Source organism: Leptosomus discolor, chromosome 2, assembly GCF_034619465.1.
Source record: "Leptosomus discolor isolate bLepDis1 chromosome 2, bLepDis1.hap2, whole genome shotgun sequence".
Lineage (NCBI taxonomy): Eukaryota > Metazoa > Chordata > Aves > Leptosomiformes > Leptosomidae > Leptosomus > Leptosomus discolor.
The window spans coordinates 48575549-48594022 of record NC_141392.1 but is presented as its reverse complement, the minus strand read 5'-3'; the positions used below and the strand labels follow the sequence as shown (position 1 = coordinate 48594022).

General features: G+C 43.8%; 1 protein-coding gene across 8 annotated transcripts in view; it reads left to right on the top strand.

The window, feature by feature from the left end:
* Positions 1-10842: 10842 nt before the first annotated feature.
* Positions 10843-18474, top strand: part of AFDN (afadin, adherens junction formation factor) — a 131236-nt gene continuing 123604 nt past the window's right edge. For all 8 annotated transcript variants that reach the window (XM_086461047.1, XM_086461042.1, XM_086461040.1 and 5 more), the window contains exon 1: positions 10843-10956. In XM_086461047.1, the coding sequence (XP_086317173.1) occupies positions 10843-10956 (114 nt within the window). The remainder of the gene's footprint in view (positions 10957-18474) is intronic.

Here is an 18474-nt window from a genome sequence, read left to right as displayed (position 1 = left end):
AAGGCCGGGCACTTGCAGTCTCTTTAAGATGTTCCTTAAGGAAAATAATTATATTCAAAAGGAATAATAATTTCTGAAGACTGATTTTTTCTCTGCTCATTCTAATGGAGCCCTTTGAGCTCAAGAGTTTATTTGTTTATGAGAGTATTAAACTATTTTTTTAAAAAAATCTGTTTCAATTTCTTACCCTTGCTGAAAGGCTGAGGGCTGTAACACTGGTATATCTGCTTTCCAGGGACAATTGCAAGTAACTGGGACTTTGGAAGATCTTGTAATTATTTCTGAAAGCACATTTCATACCCTGCATATTTTTTCTCCTTCTTGATGTGCTGTAGCTTGTTCTAAGACAGAAACCAGCAAACTGGCCATTCAGCAAAGGTATGGATTGCAGGAATTTTTACCAATGACAGTGCTCTCTGACATGCAGTAACACTCCTGTGTTTAACAAGTAATAGAATTTCTTATAAAAGAAGAGTTATATATACACAGTCTTCAAAGCCATTGCAAGCAATCTGTGATTCACTGAAAAGTACCACCACTGCTTTCCTTCAGGATGTCTTAGCATTTTCTCTATAAGTAACCCATCACACCATTAGGATGGAGCTTTAGACCAATCCTGACGTAACTTAGCCCATCACTTCTTGGCCTAAAAGCACGACAGGAAAAAAAACCTTATTGACTATATATATTTATTTCCATTCGGAGAGATTTGTAAGCGTTTAGAAGCTCCTTTGCACTTCCAGGCATCAAAAAACCTGGTTTTAAGGAATGAAATTAGTTGTATTACTGCAGACAGAATTTAAATAGTTCCTCCTTAAAATATTTTATATTTCTTAAAATGGCTAGACAGAATGCTACTGTGCATATGAAGGAATGTTGTCTTAATACATACCTTTTTTTATTAATCTGGTAATGCTCTGTACTCGATTGAAACAATACAATATAGCCCAAAGATTCAGGAAGAACTTGATATGAGAAGTACGCCCTGATTTACGCAGAGCTAACCTTTGTGCCAGCAGGCCCTGAAGGACTCAGTGAGTGCTCCAACTCCTACAGCCAGAAAGGCAAATTGTTGTTTTGCTGGATGCTACTATCCCCTTTCAGAAAAGTCAAAAGTTTTCAAGTGCAGCGAACGGCCTTAGTGCTTACTTCCAAGCCAGAAAAAGTGTGTTACAGTGAAAGAGAGGGTTATTTGTTTAAGCTGGTTAAAAAGAAGATAAAGTGGTGTCTTTATAAACCAGCAGGTAAGATATGTGTCTTAAATGGGAGAAAAGAGAAAGTATCAAAGGGCTATTGAACGAAACACAGAAGTGTGACAAGAGCCAGTGCCTGGAAGGTGAATTTGGACATATTGAATACGACACACCTTTTAGTGGAGAGGATTATTAATGGCTGCAACAAACCCTGTGAAGTTCTTTATCCTCTGTCTCTTGCCATCTTCAGTTCAAGTTTTTATGAAAGATAGGACTTCACTAAATGTAAGACACAGAATTAATCCAAAGACCAGTTGAATTAAGTTCTACAGTTTTGTATTAAACAAGCCGGAACAGACCTGCTGCTCATTCTGCCTCATAATCTACTGGAATACAGATGAGTCTTTCCATTGCTACCTGTGCACTGGGACACTTGTGTCACAGCTCATGCCTGCAGCAGGGCATTTCATATTATGTCTCTTCAGCAGATTATGTTTTCCTAGCCCACTGTCAATCAAAAGTTACAGTGAGAAGGAGCTGTAATCTCACCACGCTGCCTTCTCACATGATGGTAATTCTGATGGTCAGATTAGGGTCAATAACTGCAAGAAAACCCAGCATAGGCTAGGGATTTCAAAACACCCTACTCAAGATGAAGTGCCTGTGTCTTGGGATGACTGCCTTGCCCTAGCTTTAAAATGCTGCTAGCAGTATAAACCTGACAGCAGAGACCGATCCCTTGACTCAGCAGCATGCTTGGTGAGGTTTGCTGGACTCCCTGCTGCCACAACGTCCTTGCTACCGATACCCAAAGCTGCCAGTGCAGTCCCCCTTAAGTCCCCCATAAATACACTGCAGCCAGTGCAACGTAGATGGGCCCAAGCATGGCTGATCTCCACCGTGCTCCGGGGCCAGGGCTGAGCATGCACAGCCCCTGGCAGGGAAAACCCGCAGCCTGGCAGCATGCCCCAACTTCAGAGCAGCGCCTCCAGACTCCTGTGATTTGTTACATTACGCAGTTTACATCCATCTGCCATAACCACGTCGGGTGAAGTTTTTTTGCGAGCCTTTCTGTTGAATTCCCATCTTCGGATATTGGGAGGCAAAGGACACATTTTTCGTGCCTTGTGGTCTAAATCTGTAAGTGAAGATTCAAAGGTGCCTTTGATGGCTAGGAATTTACAGCATTTTGGAAAACAGGTCACTAATCTAGGTGCCTATTTCTGTGCATGTGTTTCTAACTTTAGTCAGAAAGAGTGAAAGTGGTGATCTTCCCATTTTGAAATGTAGAAGTAATGTGATTCAGGAGACCCTTCACCCAGAGTGCTGTACTCCTCCATAATCTTAATCTACAGCGATCTTTTAATTCTTGGTTTCTCATTTGATTGTCCTGCAGCGCTTGATCTGGATAACCTTCCTTGGGATATATGCCTTGGAAACCATACTTTGTTTATGCCAGATCTACTCCCAAACTGTTTCTGGTTTGTTTTTTCAGTTTGGTAACATCTAAATGCACTTTTACAATATGAATACAATGTAAGAATAAATTTTGCACTTGGAAAAATTGCATACGGGAAAGTTTGTCTGAGAGGTGTCGTCCCTGAAGGTGCTTAAAAGTTAGAGTACGCTGTCTTTAGGATTTGCTTAAATTGATCCCACAGTGCCTTACTGGGTAACATTAAGCAAGGACACTCTTACACATTTCTTAAATTACCTATGAAGCTGTACGTTGTGCATGACAAGGTCATTAACAACAAGCTCTATCTGCTGCTGTGTCAGCCTGCCCGTGCAAAATTGTACTCAAGGGGGAAGGGGCCAAGGATACAAAATTCTGATGATTGTTGTACCAGGGTCTGGTTGGCACACTTGCTTTCCAGCAAGGTTTAGTATTTATCACATGGTGATGCATCTTGCTTCTACCATTTTGAGCTGTGCTAACTGCTGCACACATGCACAAGAAGATAGCCCCTGCCTCAAAGTAATATGCAAATCCCAGCACATATTGAAACACAGTAAGGAGGAAAGGAATATAATGACCAAACAGAAAGGGGAAAGACGCAGAAAACACAGTAAAAATGTGAGGCTTGTGGTTAGCATAACAAGCAGAGGTCACAGCACACCAAGTGCCTTATCCATAGGTTAGCAGTTCACTAGCTTCATGACTGTGGCAAATTTAGAAGGATCTGAAGGAAGTACCTTTGTGATTTTGGCTGGGTCTCTTCCCACAATCAAAGAGTGGCACGGGATGAAAGGTGAGGGTGTTTGAGGAAAAAATGCACAACCTGGTATTAAAGGTTGGTCTCACAGAGAAGAGTCAGGGCTCAGTCATTTCAAAGCGTAATTATTGAGTATTCCTGCGCTGGCAGATGCAGTGTTGAGCACAGACATCCTAGCTGGCTGTCTAGGTGAGGCAGGAGAGAATTTCACGTGGACAAGTTTAGCCAGCTGAAAAGGACACACTTTTACATGTAGCCCAAGCATCTCTATTTCACATTCTACTATGTAAATATACTCCCAAATATGCCCCCCCACAGCTATTCCCTTTTTTACCCAGTTGGGCAGGACTGGGTGTGACAGTCCATACACTGAAAAACAGGTCCTTCATTGAGTTTGATGCATTCAGTTTAATGCAGCTGGAGGGACTCCTTGTCTTTGTATAAATGAGATGACCAATACAGCTGTATCATGCCTGACACAAAAATGGCATAATCAGCTAAAGCGGTGGTGAGCTTGGAAGTGAAGCTTATGCCACAGTCAAAAGACTGAAGCTTTGAGGAAGCTGAGGGATGGCAGTATTATCCTCAAGGAGGGATTCATCTCACTTTTCAGTAGCCATCAAAAAGTTAGGGTTTAATCCTGTCACAAGATAGGCGTCAACTGCTTTCTGGAAATGGCTGCTTCTCTCCACTACCTATAGAGGGAGTCTACACTCACCCTGTCGGTCTAACTTGTAGAAAATTCAGGTTAGATAAAACAAATATCACTGCAGTTTTCTACAGAGGAGTTCCCTGATGCTTTCTGTTGCTTTTTGTTTGTTCATAGAAATCCCACTTCTATTCTATACTTATTCTGGACAAAGACCTCAAGAATGCAGAAGCATAGCATTACTAAGGAAAACTTGGGGACGGAAGGATTGGATCTTCTTTTGCTGAACAGGCACTTTAATTTCACAGGTTTACACCAATGTTTTCACTTACAAGCTTCCTGCAGCATTTGGTTTTGAGGCTAAAGCTCTCCACATACAGGACTTACACATGCTATTTGATTTAAAAGAACAGCGATTGTTGGAGAAAATACTTTCGTATCCATTACATTCTTAGCTCAGTGGTATGATAAGTGAAAATCCTTCTGGATTGGTCCTAAAAAAGTGAAAAAAAAAAAAACAAAAAGCCAACGGCATGCTGACCCAGTTTGCTTCCAAATCAAACTTTTCTAACAAAAACTGCTCAGATGTGGCCAAACAACTTCTGCTCGTACAGTCATCATGTGAGTGTGAAAACAGATTAAAATGAATGCCCTTTTAATTTTCTATACAATGTATGCTTTGAATGGTGTTATTTTTTTAGTGAAGTAATTACAGGGTGGAGAGAATGCCTGGCCCATGGCAGCAGGTTAATTACAAGAGCAAACACCCACTACATCTTGCTCAAAGAGCCTTGAAATGATTACACATTGTTGTAGCTAATAGCCTAGTTTGGACCACTGATTGGACAGCTACCCTCAACTTAAAAGAAATGTGTAACTTCTATTTTTACAAATAATGCTGTATACCAGAGAGAGATTAGCTAAATTTCTGCAGACATGGGATGTCAGTTTATTTATACTGTCCACTCGACAATTTTAGATAGACTCCATTTCTTTCTTTCCTTTTTATGCTTGCCCAATTTCTCATCTTCTTTCACAATACAGCAGTTTGGGAGAAAATGCTTTAAAGTGCACATCTGTGATTAAAAATAAAAACTATCAGAAAGCTTTTGTGGTACCTGCAGCAGCTCTGACCTTTGCTTTAACTGATTGCATTTTAAATTCTATGGGATAAGGCCAGGAGAGATCATTTGATAATCTCATGTGTATACCAGCCATTAAGTTTCTCCTCAATACCTCCGTGTTGAGAACAGCACTCCCTGGATAAAAAGCATTTTCCAGAAAAGGATTCAGTATTCATCTGAGGATGAATCCAGCAGGATTCCAGTATTAGGCTGACATCGACTGCAAACCTCTAACTGGGACTTGACCTTCCCATGTGCTTCTGATTTCCAGGAGCTGTTCACCTGAAGACAAACATACACCTTGGCGAAGGCAACACGAATGCTCACGTGCTGCAAATCAATCTCTCATTCACCTTGTTGAACGTGGATCCAACAGCACACTTCAGTAAAGACAGGATGGAGGCGGTGCGTGCTCCGAACCTACAAATACAGGTATGCCCAAGCTCCCTGTCCAGCCTTTCTCCACTGCTAAACGGTTCACTGGACCATTTCAGCATCCAGATCCACTCCTTTGTGCCCGACCATCTCCAAGTTCTGTTGTTAGCGTGGTCTGGCTATGAACCGGATAGCTCACAGACAATTCCCGGGCACAGACTAGGAGTCAGCACAGGCCAGCGATCACTCCAGCAGGCAATTTGCAGCCACCCTGTTTTCAAGCTAAAATGATTTAAAATCACGGAGATGGCCACACTAGGTCAGTTGGCTGTAGGGCTAGAGAAAGGTCCTTACACTATTTTATCAGTACAAATATAACTCAATGGGTCTTGACCCAAGAAGCATTTACCAATAAATTACTTTGAAAGATCTTCTATACATAACAAAAATTAAGTATATTCCTTAAGTGAATTTTCTTGACAGTTTCTGTCATTCATCCATATACAAACCAAAAGTAAGATACATTTATTAAGATAACTGCCATTTGTACACTTTTGTACTTCCCTCTCCCTAAAAATAGAGCAAGGATAATTGAACTGAAAACCTAAAGATTTCCAAAAAACAATTACATAACTTGCCACACTTGCCCTGTTTTCCCCTCTACTCCCCCCACCCTTACTTGTATTTTAAAGAGGTCAAGGTTATTAAACACAAGCTCCTACATTCATACAGTAAGAAAAGTGGGATCTAAACATACAGTAAAGATCTTTCATGCAGCATGAATTCGCCCACGTAGCCTATACATACCATGTTTGTTTACCAATGAGGCTATGAAATTGATACTTTGACGTACAGTGTGTGCAATTCATGCGGGTCAGATAATGGTGCAACAAAAAACTTCTTTTCCCTCCCTGACTCATCTGCGTTTATAGTGCCCAAAGACGCAATCCTTATTTCGGCTAATTTATTTACCTCAGTGAGTGTGTTGCCTACGTAAGGACTGCAGTCTGACGACCCAGGTTTGCAGCGTTGGTGTTGCTCTCACACAGGCTTTTGCGTGGTGTTATGCAGAACTACAGCTCCGATACTTCTGCTCTAGAAATGCATGCACACTTGGGAAGACACGAGAAGGGTTACTTCAATAATTTCAGTCTTACCTATGAACTTACAACTTCCAATAGTGTGCTGATCTATACAGCGTGGCACTACACATCAGGTGCAGGCTGCCTCAGAAAATTAATGTTGCATTCTGGCAACCATATGGGCAGCAGGCAAGCAGCCAGGAGACCAACAGAGCATGACCCTACCTTCACAGAAACCCTCCCTGTACAAGAGAACTGTTTGCATGAACTGCACTAGCCAAGGAGCAGAAACAAAGGGCTCCCGTACATTGTCGTTGCTTATAACCATCAGATCCCCCAGGGACAGATGTATGTCAACGTGATTAATGAGAGAAGCTGCTCAGACACAACCCCCTTGCAGCAGGTAACCACACGGACACCACGCTTCTTGATGTCTTGGGGAATGGACAGGATTGCAAAGGCCTCCTTGTACACCTGTGTTTCTTCTTGATGGACCTCTCTTCCTAGTTGTTGTTCTCACCTGTGACAAAATTTAGCTTGCAAACTCTACAGGGAAGGGCATTTATCTTATTTGTTCTGTAAAATGCATATTACAGTCTGAATGCTGAACAAACAATCACAATAATAGCTTACAGTAGCTTAGTTATCTTAAGCACCTGAAAAAAGAAAAGAACATTGTTCAGTAAGGAAAGAAGTAAAAAGTATTTTTCATTATCACTCGCAAGTGAAGCAGTTTCTGTTTCCCATTCCTTTGCTGCTCTCACCCTATTATTTCTTATCAAGTACGTAACCATTTATAGAGTTAAATCTAACTCTGCCACTGGCTTCAGCGAGGCTACCTACAGGGACTCTGGGCTGAATTGGAAACTCCTCAAATAGGATTCTGTCTTCTCACTATGTAAATGATAAACATCATCAGAAAAAACACGGAGGAAAATTTAATTTAATGGTTTCAAGTAATTGTATGCAATACCTTACAGGGAAGATGCCTTGATGATAGCTTAAACACACAACCCTGTTTATAATGTATTTTACGTGTATAATGCTTCCCATTCATAAATATCTCTGAATTTTTTTTACAACTGTTCACAGGAATCATGTCACTTGCTAGGCTTTACAGCAGCTGTTTTACTTCTCATTGCAATAGCCCTATGAAAAAAATAGGCATTGAGAGTGAAGCAGCACACATTTTCCACTGTAAACTAGCTGGTACACTATAATTTCATGCTTTAGCTCTCTGCACGATAGCTTTTCCAAGGAGGTCAGGGCTTATGCTTTATCTCCCACAGCACAATCTCCATAGGCACACTGTCCCGCTGGTTCACTCAGACAGCTATATTCTTGTCTACATTATGATTTTTCTTAAACCCTGATGCTGTACTAAAGCTGCTGCCATTTGACTGTTGATGGCAGCAACTTGTTCTGCAGGTACAAGCGGGCCCGGTTTCTTTCAGTACTGCTTCAGCACTGTCCTGCTCAGTGCAAAGCTGGTATTTGACCATCAGCAGCATTCCCATTGCTCCTGCCACTACAGAAACACATTGTAGTGGGTCGGGATTTCTGAGAAATGACATCTGAACACTATTAGCTTGCTCCAGTTCTGCTCAGTTTGAGGGATTTGTTTGTATCCAGGCTGGAGGCTAGCTATGGTTTAGAAATGCTGACTAGCTGCAGTTGAAATAGAAATAAATAAGTTCACAGCTGATTATATGCACCACGTGGGTCCAGTACTGTGATAATTTTATTCCTGGTGCTCCTCGGCATTTGAAAACCCAGGCATGCCAGCAATGCTAAATCAACTACTTCCAGTAGCCAGTTTTCCCAGAGCAACTGCCTCTTTTCCCCAGGAAAAACAATTTTATCTAAGTGGCCTGTAATAGCAAAACAGTGATCTATGCACACCCATTACCTAGAAGTCTCCTTCCTAATCCTGAAGTAATACAGCCACTGTTTCTCATGCTGTGTCTTCAACAATCCCATTTCACTAACGTCCAGACAGAGCCAAGCATCCAAATAGGCACACCACACCGCAAATGTCGTCTGTGACAGAGCGCGCAGCTATCTGCCTGGGTTGTGAACTACCGCATCACAGATTTTACATGGCTTCTTGACCTCCGCAGGCACCACCAGAACATTCAAAGTTACCTGGAAGCACACTTTCTGGATATGGAAAAAAAAATCCAGCATATTTTTTTTTCCCTTTTATGTAAGAAGAGTTATGTCTGGTTGGTTGTTTTTTTCCTTCTTCTTTCTACACTTCTAAAAGAAATATAGTAGTTTTAGGATGATGGTATTACAAGAACTTGAGGTTTTGTGTCCCCCCAAGCTCTCCAAGGGCTCTTAGAAGGGCTTTCAACAGCTCCCAGAGTTTGGGACTTGAGAAACAGGATCTCTTCTGTCTTTGGAACTGTAAAGCTCTGATACGGCACAGTTACAGATGTAGGGCAAAAGTATAACTGACCTTCACCTGTAAAACCAGAACTGCTGGTATACAGGAGCTATACTGATGGATAAAAACAATAATTTAATTGCTTAATGTAGACAAGGCCTCTGAGGAATCTCCTTCTTCAAATAACCCAGCCACTCAAAACTTCCATCAGCAAAACCCACTCATCTGAACTCCATCAGCAAAGAGGAACTTGAAATGCTCGGCCAGGTACACAAAAAATAAACAGTATTTCCCCCCTTTTAACCCCTGAAGAAACCAAAGAAGATACACACTCGGACCACTGAGTTCAAACATGATTGTTCAAGGACTAAGTTTCAGAGGATGCCCAATGCAAAACAAATATGACCACTGAAGTATCAGCCTGCATTACCTACTTCAGCAGGTTACGAAACAAAGCCAAACCCCCAGAGCTGTACTGGATTCCAGAGCCTGTACAGTGGGCAACGCCTCTCGCAGACAACTGACACGCTTTGTGAGAAACCACACACAAACGATATAGCTAAAAAACATTAAAACGTATCTGATGCTTTAATTTCATTGCAAGCTGTGGAAATTTCTGTCAGTACAGCCTTTTTGGACGATTCCTTTCACGCGGTGCTCCAAAACCACTCCATAACCACACACGGCAGCACCCGGGGAAGCAGCGGAGCGCCGTTCCCCGGGCTCTGCGGGGAGCAGCCGCGGCACAGGAAGGCCAGGTGACGGGCTGGAGGCCGCAGGGCAAGCGGGCGGCACCCTCCGTTCCGCAGCGGCCTTGACCTGCGGTGCCGTGTCCCCCCCGCGCCCCGGCCGTGCGCCCTGACCTCTGCCCGCCGGCAGGGAAAGTTGTGGCAGGGACGGAGGGCGGGCGGGCTGGGCAGCGGGGACATTCCCGCCCGTACGCCCTGAAGCGGAGAGGCCACGGCGCGGCCGCGCCAGCCTCCGCCCTCGGGGTCTTTGTTCCCGCGGCCGCCCAGGCCCTTTGTTGCTGCGAGCGCCCGACCGCCGGCCCCGCGCGGCAGCCAGGGCTCCCACTGCCGGTCCCGCCGCCGGCGAGGGGCCTCCGGCCAGCAACCACCCCCCCCCGGCCCCTGCCCGCCGCCGCGTCTCCGCGGCCGCCGCCCCTCCCCCCGCGCGGAGGCACCTGGCCGCGCCCCGCCCCGGCCGCCCCCGGCCCCCCGGTCCCCTCCCCGCGCCGGGGCGAGCGGGACGGAGGGGAGGGGAGGGGAGGGGAGGGGGCGCCCTCCTGAGGCGCGCGGCCGCCGCCGGGAGGTGACGGCCGGCGGGAGCGCGCGCGCGCGCCCCAGGAGAAGGAGGGCGGGCGGCCTGGCGGGGGCGCGCACGGGACGGTGTGTGAGGGAGCGAGCGAGCGAGGGGAGGGCGATACCGGGGCGGAGAAAGGCGGCAGCGGCGGCTTCGCTCGGCTCGGGGCAGGCGAGCGAGGACAGACGCTGCCGAGCCGGGAGACACAGCGGCGGCCGCCGACGACTCGGCGCATCCTTCCTCCTCCTCCCCGCCCCCTCCCCGCCCTTCCCCCTTTCTCTTTCTCTCCTTCCCCGCTATCCTACGGGGCCGATCCCTATCGGCGGCGCGATCCCGGGGCGTTTCCGCGGCGCTCGTACCGGCAGCGGCCGAGGGGAGAGCCGGCCCCTCCCCTCCCTAGCCGGGACTGAGGGACCCCCCGCTCCGTCCCCGCCTCCGCCCCTCGCCGGGGCTCGGCGCAGAGGGCCCGGCCCCGGTCCCGGCTCGGCTCCCCGGCGGCGGGCTCGGCGAGGATGTCGGGCGGCGGCGGCGGCAGCCGGGAGGAGGAGCGGCGCAAACTCGCCGACATCATCAACCACTGGAACGCGAACCGGCTGGACCTGTTCGAGATCAGCGACCCCACCGAGGTGAGCGACCCCCGCCGCGGCATCCCCGCGCCGGCCCGCCGCGGCGCGGCCCGGCCCGCCACCCCTTCCAGGCCGCCCGGGAGGTGAGACACCGCGCCCGGGCCAGGCCGCGCCCGCCTCCGCCCCGCGGCCAGCCTGGCCCCCCGCGCCGTCCCCTCCCCCCGCCCCGGCGGGGGGTACTCGGGCATAGGCCTCCCCCCGCTCTCCGGTAACGCGTGGCCCGCCCTGGCCGGGGAGGAGGCTCCGCTCCGGGGCGAGGAGGGCCGGGGAGCGAGTATCGGGCCCCTCGCCGTGCCCGGAGCGCCTGGGGCGAAAGCAGGTTGCAGCGGCCGGGCAGAGAAAGGGAGCGCGGGGCCGGAGCCCTTCCCTCCTCCCGCCCTCTCTCGCTCCCCTCCCGCGGGCACATGCTGGCCCGACCCTGCGGGACAGGCGGCTCCGAAGCAGGAAACCCTCCGGGAGTTGGAGGTGGCGAAAGGGGGCGGGCAAGGGCAGTAATACAGAAGCCAACCGCCCCCCTCCGCCGACCCCCAAACGGGTTTTTTTTTGGTCTGTCTGTGACTTAAACAGAGCCGAAGGGCGGCTGGTGGAAGAGAAGGACTGAGAAGCCCCGTGGTGGGCTTTTTTCGTCGCTCCTTGTTTGTTTCTTTAAAGATTCGGCTTTGTGCAGGAGGCGGCTCTCACAAAGCAACCTGCTCTACTTCAGCGGCTCTGCGGGGCCGCTGGTGCAGTCTCCGGGGCAGCTTTCCCGGGGCGTGACGGACGGAGCGCTTTGGCTCGCTGTGGCCGAAGGCTGCCAGCCCTCGGTGTAAAGTAAATATCAGGAGCAGGTTCGCAGTCCTGAGTTCACATGTTGTACCGGAAAAACACAGCGGGTAATTTCTTCCTAATGAAATGGGTGTTGCTGATGGCTGAGAGAGGCTGGGTTTTACTCCTTTTTTTAAAAAAAAAACCAAAAAACAAAAACCCAACAACTAATAGTCAAACCACACCCTAGCACTGCCCCTTGTCATGTTCCCTTTGGCTGGTTAGTGCTGTGCGTCTGGTTTGAAAGCGGCGGGGGGGTGGGGGTGTGTGTGTGTGCTGGGCAGGCAGGTTACAGCCCTGTTTGTGTGTGACAGCCCGCTCCCTGCTCGGAGGGTGGAGGCTGATAATGTGCGTGTTCCCGGGGAAAAGGAAATTCACACTTGCTCTTGGCCTGGCCCTTGTCCTGGCTGTTTATTAACAGGAGCCTCTGAGAAATCACGTTGGCTTCATCTGGGAGCGTGCTCCTGTTTCTGCACTGCCAGTGTAGCCACGAAAAAGTCTTGAATGCAAGTCTGAGATTATTAAGTCTGTGACAGCTTGGAAAGAATTGTTTTGGGTATTTTCAGTTCCGCTCATTGCAAACTGTTTCTTGGATGCCAAGATGAGGGTTTCTGTGATTATTTCCTTACAATATTTATCATAATTGGAGTTCCTTGCCTGTATTGCTTAGGTTTTAACAATATCACTGTTGGCTGATGGTTGCTTGTTCAAGACAGTAGGCTGATGCTAGCGTGAAGGAGCCTTCATGATTGTGTTTGAGAACGTAGCTCAGTCTTCCTGGAATTGCAGGTTGACTGCTGTCTGTGGCTTTTTTTTTGTCTGATTCATGCATTTGTCCATTCCCTATACATTCTAACTCCACCCTGTTTTCTTTGTGTTTGTGGCAGATTGTGTTTCTGTAGTTTTGTTAGTGAGTAGTTTAATAAATCTTACCATTTTTTAGGTCAGCCTTACATGCTTATCATAATTAACTAGACTTTGCACAAAAGCTACCAGCTTCATTATAGCTATTTTGAAAAGAAATAATAGTTTAACTTACATTAGCTCCACGCTTCTGCACTTAAGTCTCTGTAGCTGTATAGGAGCATACTTACCACTGTCAACAATGACATTTATTTCAGTGAACTACTGATACTCTAAGTGCATGTGTACCTCTTTGAATGCCTGAGCTTTTTAGACAACTAGTTCTAAAAACGTTCAATAAGACTGCAGGTGCATTTGCAGCAAACAGGCAGTAGGAAACACTTACAGATAAAGTATATTTTCCTTCCAGATAATTACGAATACAAATGTTCGCATTTTTTTTCACCATTACCCTGAACTGACCCAAATTTGGCAATATTTTCAACCCAGCTGATGGTGTGATTCACATGTGTACTATTTATCAGCTTAAATGAAAGTCGTTTTACTAGCCTGTGTGAGAGCTGACAATCCTCTGTTGTTTTCCCCGCTTTTCCTGGCTCAGCTTGACCATGAGGCACATCTTGCTTGTTGTAGGGGCTGCAGTGCGTGTGGCATCTGTGAAGAGGCAGTAACCTGGGTGTGACTTTTGGTTGGGTCAGCCTGAGCTGGGTTGGACTGGATCATTTTAAACTGGTTGGACATGGTTGTTGGCCTTCTGGGGTTAGCTTCGCAGCTAGCACGTGCTCATACTGCAAGCTGTCACCTCGGAGCTTCTGGTTGTGTAGATCATGTTTGGAATATCGAGACTTGATACCTTATAGTGATTCTGCAGGCATTTCTTCGGTGTAAACAATCTGGTTTAAGTGATTTGTCTTTTAAGTTCCCTATACAGAGTAGGATTTTCCAGAGGAGCTAATCACTTCCATAATAGTAGGGTTTCAGGGAGATTTATATATTCGGAGAAGAAAAGGAAGAGTGAAATCTAGTGTAAACTGACTAGAGTTCTGACAGTATAGCTTAGGCAGTGACAGTGAAAGATATTCGCGTGTGACCTGCAGATGTACCTCAGTGTTAGTTTGAAAGGTCTAATTCGTTGGTGAGAGACAATTACTCTAAGTCTATTGGGTGCTCATCACTTTAATGGAGAGTGTAAAATGTGACTTGATTTTGAATCTATAGAGTAGGATTTTGAAAGTAGTTTAAATGTGTGGGTTTTTTTCAGAGAAGCGCTTCATGAAACAAATCAGTTTGAATTCCTGTTAATATTTCATGGTGTAGAGTAGTCCTAAGGGATGAGACATCCACTTATCTACTTGCCTGTTTTGAGAGTTAGGCACAAATTATTTCTAAAAGTATATTGCCCGTAAGATATTGAAAAGCAAGAGCCTTGGGTAGGGCATGTGGTACAGTTCTATTACTAACTTTTTCCTAACTTGTTGTGTGATATGAACAAAGTCATTCAGTGCTACTTTTCCCCAGCAAAACAGGGGTGAAGGGAACTTTCAGATCCATGCTCGAAGTGGGATATTACTCTGTTTGTATCCGATGTGAAGAAGATTGAAGACTTCGTGGGAGTGAGGGTTTCATATCTTCACACATGTTTCACTGAAGTCACTTGTGGACTCATGTTTTAGAGCAAGGAGGGTATTTTAACTTTGTTAGGTGTTTGCCTATTTTAACACTTGCTGTTGCTGCTGTTCCGAGAAATCTGTCAATAGTTTGCATTATTTTAAGTTTGAAGGTTTATTTATTTATTTATTTTTACATTCAGGAAGTAGCTGAGGTGAGCTCTGTGGCTTGAGAAGCTTATAAATGAACAAACCCCAAACTCTGTTTTTTTGGGGTTTGTTTTAGAGGTTTAGTTAATACTTTTTGAACTCTAGTGGTGTTAGGAGTGGTGCTAGGTACATACCTTTGCTAAATAGCTCTGTAATGCTGGTACTAATTTAAACTTGATTGAGCTTTACTGCATCAACTTCAAATGGTGAGGCAGCTACTCATTTTCGCACGTATAAAGAAGATACAGAAGGCTTTGGGGAAATGTGGGGTGAATCATGTTTTTGTTTGTAGATAAATCAACAGTGAAATTTAAAATGAAGCAGTATGTTAACCCTTTTCTTTAAATCAATTTCCCCTTTCCATTCGAGTTTCTCCTTGCTTTTGTTCCAACTATTAGCAAATTTTTGGATGCTTTTAATATTTGGCTTGCTTTTTCTTTTTTTTTTTTTTTTTTTCCTCCCCTTGTTTTGGCCAAGGATAGAAACGCGGTGAAAAGACTTCAGACGTTTTGTACTAGGAGATAAACTGGTATTTTGATATTGATTTAAGTCTTGGGTGATTGTAGTACCCAAGTTTTCAAAAAGGAGTAAGTTTGAATTGATGATTTGGTAACAAGTGCAAAGAGTTGTTCAGAAGCTTGTAGATAAGAAACTATTTGTGTTTATACTCTTTCACCTTTTTTTTTTTTTTTTTTCCCCTTCCCTTCTTCCCTCCCCAGTGAAAGTGCTTATGGGAATTAAGTGGTTGATTATATAAAGTAACTGCATATGAATGTTTTGGGGGAGAACATGGAACAGAGGCACTGTAGACTAGTGTGTTTGTTACTGTCGAGTAAGTATAAATCCTCCCAAAAGTGTTTAAGATTTGTTAAGATGCCATACATGAGCTAGGCATTATAATTATTGTTGATCTTGATGTCAAAGTGAGGTTTCATCTTTAATATACACTTTGATAACCGTATATAAGAGCAAGAGAAGTTCTGCTTATTCCTGAGCATGGTTAGTAGATTAGGAATGTGGATTGCATTTAATTTTTTGAGAAGGACACTTTTCAGAATAGGTGGGGGTTTTTTGACAGTTGCCCAAGGGCTCGAGGATTGTTGTTGGAAGCATTGATCTGTTGTAGTTTTGTTTTCTGATAGAGAAAGCTGTTCTAAAATGATCTAATATATCTACGTGTTAACAAAAGTAGAAAGGTCTAATAAAAAAGCTTGGCAAAATAGCATGCTTTGCGTTAAGAATACCTGCTAATAGGGTATTCAACTTTTAAATGGCCATAGTTTAAAAAAAAGAAAAAAAAAAAGATTAGGAATTTGGAAGGTCCTTTTTTTTTTTTAAAAAATTTTTTTTTTGGTCTGTAAATCACTTGTGTAGGCTTTGCAGCAGGGTATTAGGAATAACTGCAGAATGAGGGTGGGATTTTTTGTTGGGTTTTTTGTATTGACTTCTCCACTGTTCTGGTGTTATATGTGTTTGGTCTAGTCAGTACGTTTTAAATTCTTTTCACTGGCTTTACATAAAAATAAGTAATCTATTTACAGAAAATGTTGCACAGCACACTGGATGACAGGATATTTTAAAGTGATGCAATTTTTGTCTTTATTATTTGGGTTCAGACCCAATTCTGGTTCATTAAAGGTATTATTTGGGTTCAGACCCAGTTCTGGTTCATTAAAGGTAATAGGGAAGACTGATACATGATAGAAATTTGTCGTCTTTTCAAAGTAGTTATGCAAGTTTGTTATTTAAATCTGGTTAAAGCAGTAAGAATTAAGAATCTTCTAAGCTTTAAACCCCCTGTAGATTCCTATCTGCCTGGTTGCTAACCTGTAGGCTTTTAAAAATCTGTCTCTGAGACTTTAAAATGACTTGTGTTTTAAGATTGGGAATAGCAGCAGTGGCTGTGCTTACTGCATTACAGGTGAAGCTAGTAGTGGAAGCGCAAGTATGGAGGTGGGAAAACGTCATATAAATGGTAGAAATGCTTGTGCTTTCGCCATACATTGGATTCTATGGTTTTCAGTAGTTTTAACTGGTGCAACTCTGCAAACGGTGTAGATGTCAAGAAGCTGGTGAATGTATCTGAAAATACTGTCTCTTTAAGTTTATCAAACCTATAATATGGAAAATAAATTCTCTTTGCAACAAATGTTTAAGCTAATATTTACACAGTCTGGAAAGGTGTCTTGTAATCTTTAGGGACTGGTGGCTGCACTTTTTAGTGAGTAGAATGTTTTCTAATGATGACTGTCACTAAACAGGCACAGTTCAAGAGGAGGTAAAAACACTGTTGTGCCTGTTGAATTCTAGTTCTGCATTGCAATGGCTAGAGAAAAGAAGTCATGGACACAGGTCTGCTCATTTGCATCAAAAGGACTATTTGGAGACCAGTTTTCCTTTAACTGAGCACGAGTGAATAGTCTGTCTTTACAAATGAAATATAATCACTACTATCTAGGGAGTGATAAGAAGTTTGAATTAAGATTTTTGACCACGATCTACAGACAACATAACGGCATGAAAATGGTTCTAGGAAAAAGCTTTATGCTGTACTTTTAATATTCCGTATGTAAGTTATTTCTTGAGTTAGTGCCTAATTAGGTCCATACAATTCAGACATACTAGCTTTAAGAATTCCCTCCTGATGTGTGAATCTGTTTCCTGCCTAAAATGCCATTGACAAGCATTATTTTTCAGTTGGAAAAAAACCCTAGTCCTTTAGGCATGTTAGGGATTTACTTTGTTTTCACAAGTGTGGGGTTTTTTTTCTGACAAAACTATTTCTCTTTCAAAAAGATTAAAAGAGGATTAATGGAACACACTTTTATGATTTTTAAGGAAAACCTTGGTTTATAATTAATAAAATTTTACTTTTGTCTAAGAAATATTCATCTAAATGGGCTAAGAAAAAACTAAAACTTGGCTGGAAGATGTTAAAAATTGAAATGAACTGGTGTTTGTGATAAGGATGTAGATCATAAAAAACTGCTCTGAATTTATCTTTGTGTCTGTTTGAAAAGTTGCTTTGTTACAAATGAAGGAAAGTAGATTGTGGTTATGCAAAAATTCAGAGTATTGCATAAAGAATTACTTCTGGTTTTGACTAGTGGTTCTGATGAAAGTGGAATTGAAAATCACAGTGTGAAGTAATAGACTGAATGTTATGATAAACTTGAGTGAAGTCATGTTTAGCAGATATTCCGGGTAAGTAGTGGAGTGTTTCCTCTGTTTTTCAAAATGAACTTCACACTAATGGAATCCTCTTCTGAAGTATATTTGAGTAAAGCTCTATGTAGGTAATTCTTGATTTTTGGAGATTTTTGGCTAGGAAGAACATTTATGTATGAAATATATTTTGGGCGATGATTGTTCCAGTGAATAGAGCTGTATAGGATTTTGCTTTTAGCTTGTGAAAAGGCTGGAGCCTGTTAATTTCTGCTGTTAAAGTTGTTACATGGATTTTGGAGATCTTTTCGCCTCACGACGTGAATTTTTATGTTGAAAAACCCCCAGTTTTTTTAACTGCTACCAGTTAAATGCAATAATGTTTTAGGAGAATAGTTTTTTTTTTTTTTTAAACTGGATATAAAATCCCAACGTATGAATGACTTCAGTGACTGTTAAGCAATGTATTCACATTAATTATGTTTATTAAATAGTTGAGATGATAGGTGGGCAACATCTTGCATTAGGTCTTGCTTGTAGCACAGTTAAGAATTGCTGTATAAACAACTGGTGTGGGTTTTCTGCTGTCTAGATTTGTACAGCAAGATTGGAAATGATAAGTGATGTTGAACATGCATCTCCCTGGAAAGTTTTTGAGGTGTGTGTGTGTGAAAATAGAGTACAGTACATTTCTCCTTCTGGATGGAGTCAAGATCATTAAAAGTGAAAATGCTCAAGGACTATTACCTTTTCTAATTTGTTGGCTTTGCTTTGCTGTCTTTTCTTTCTGCTTGTTCATTCCCTTACCTCCTTTCATGCTCTTCTCTTGTTTTAAAGGAAGGAAATGCAAACTTTACTAAGCAATCAA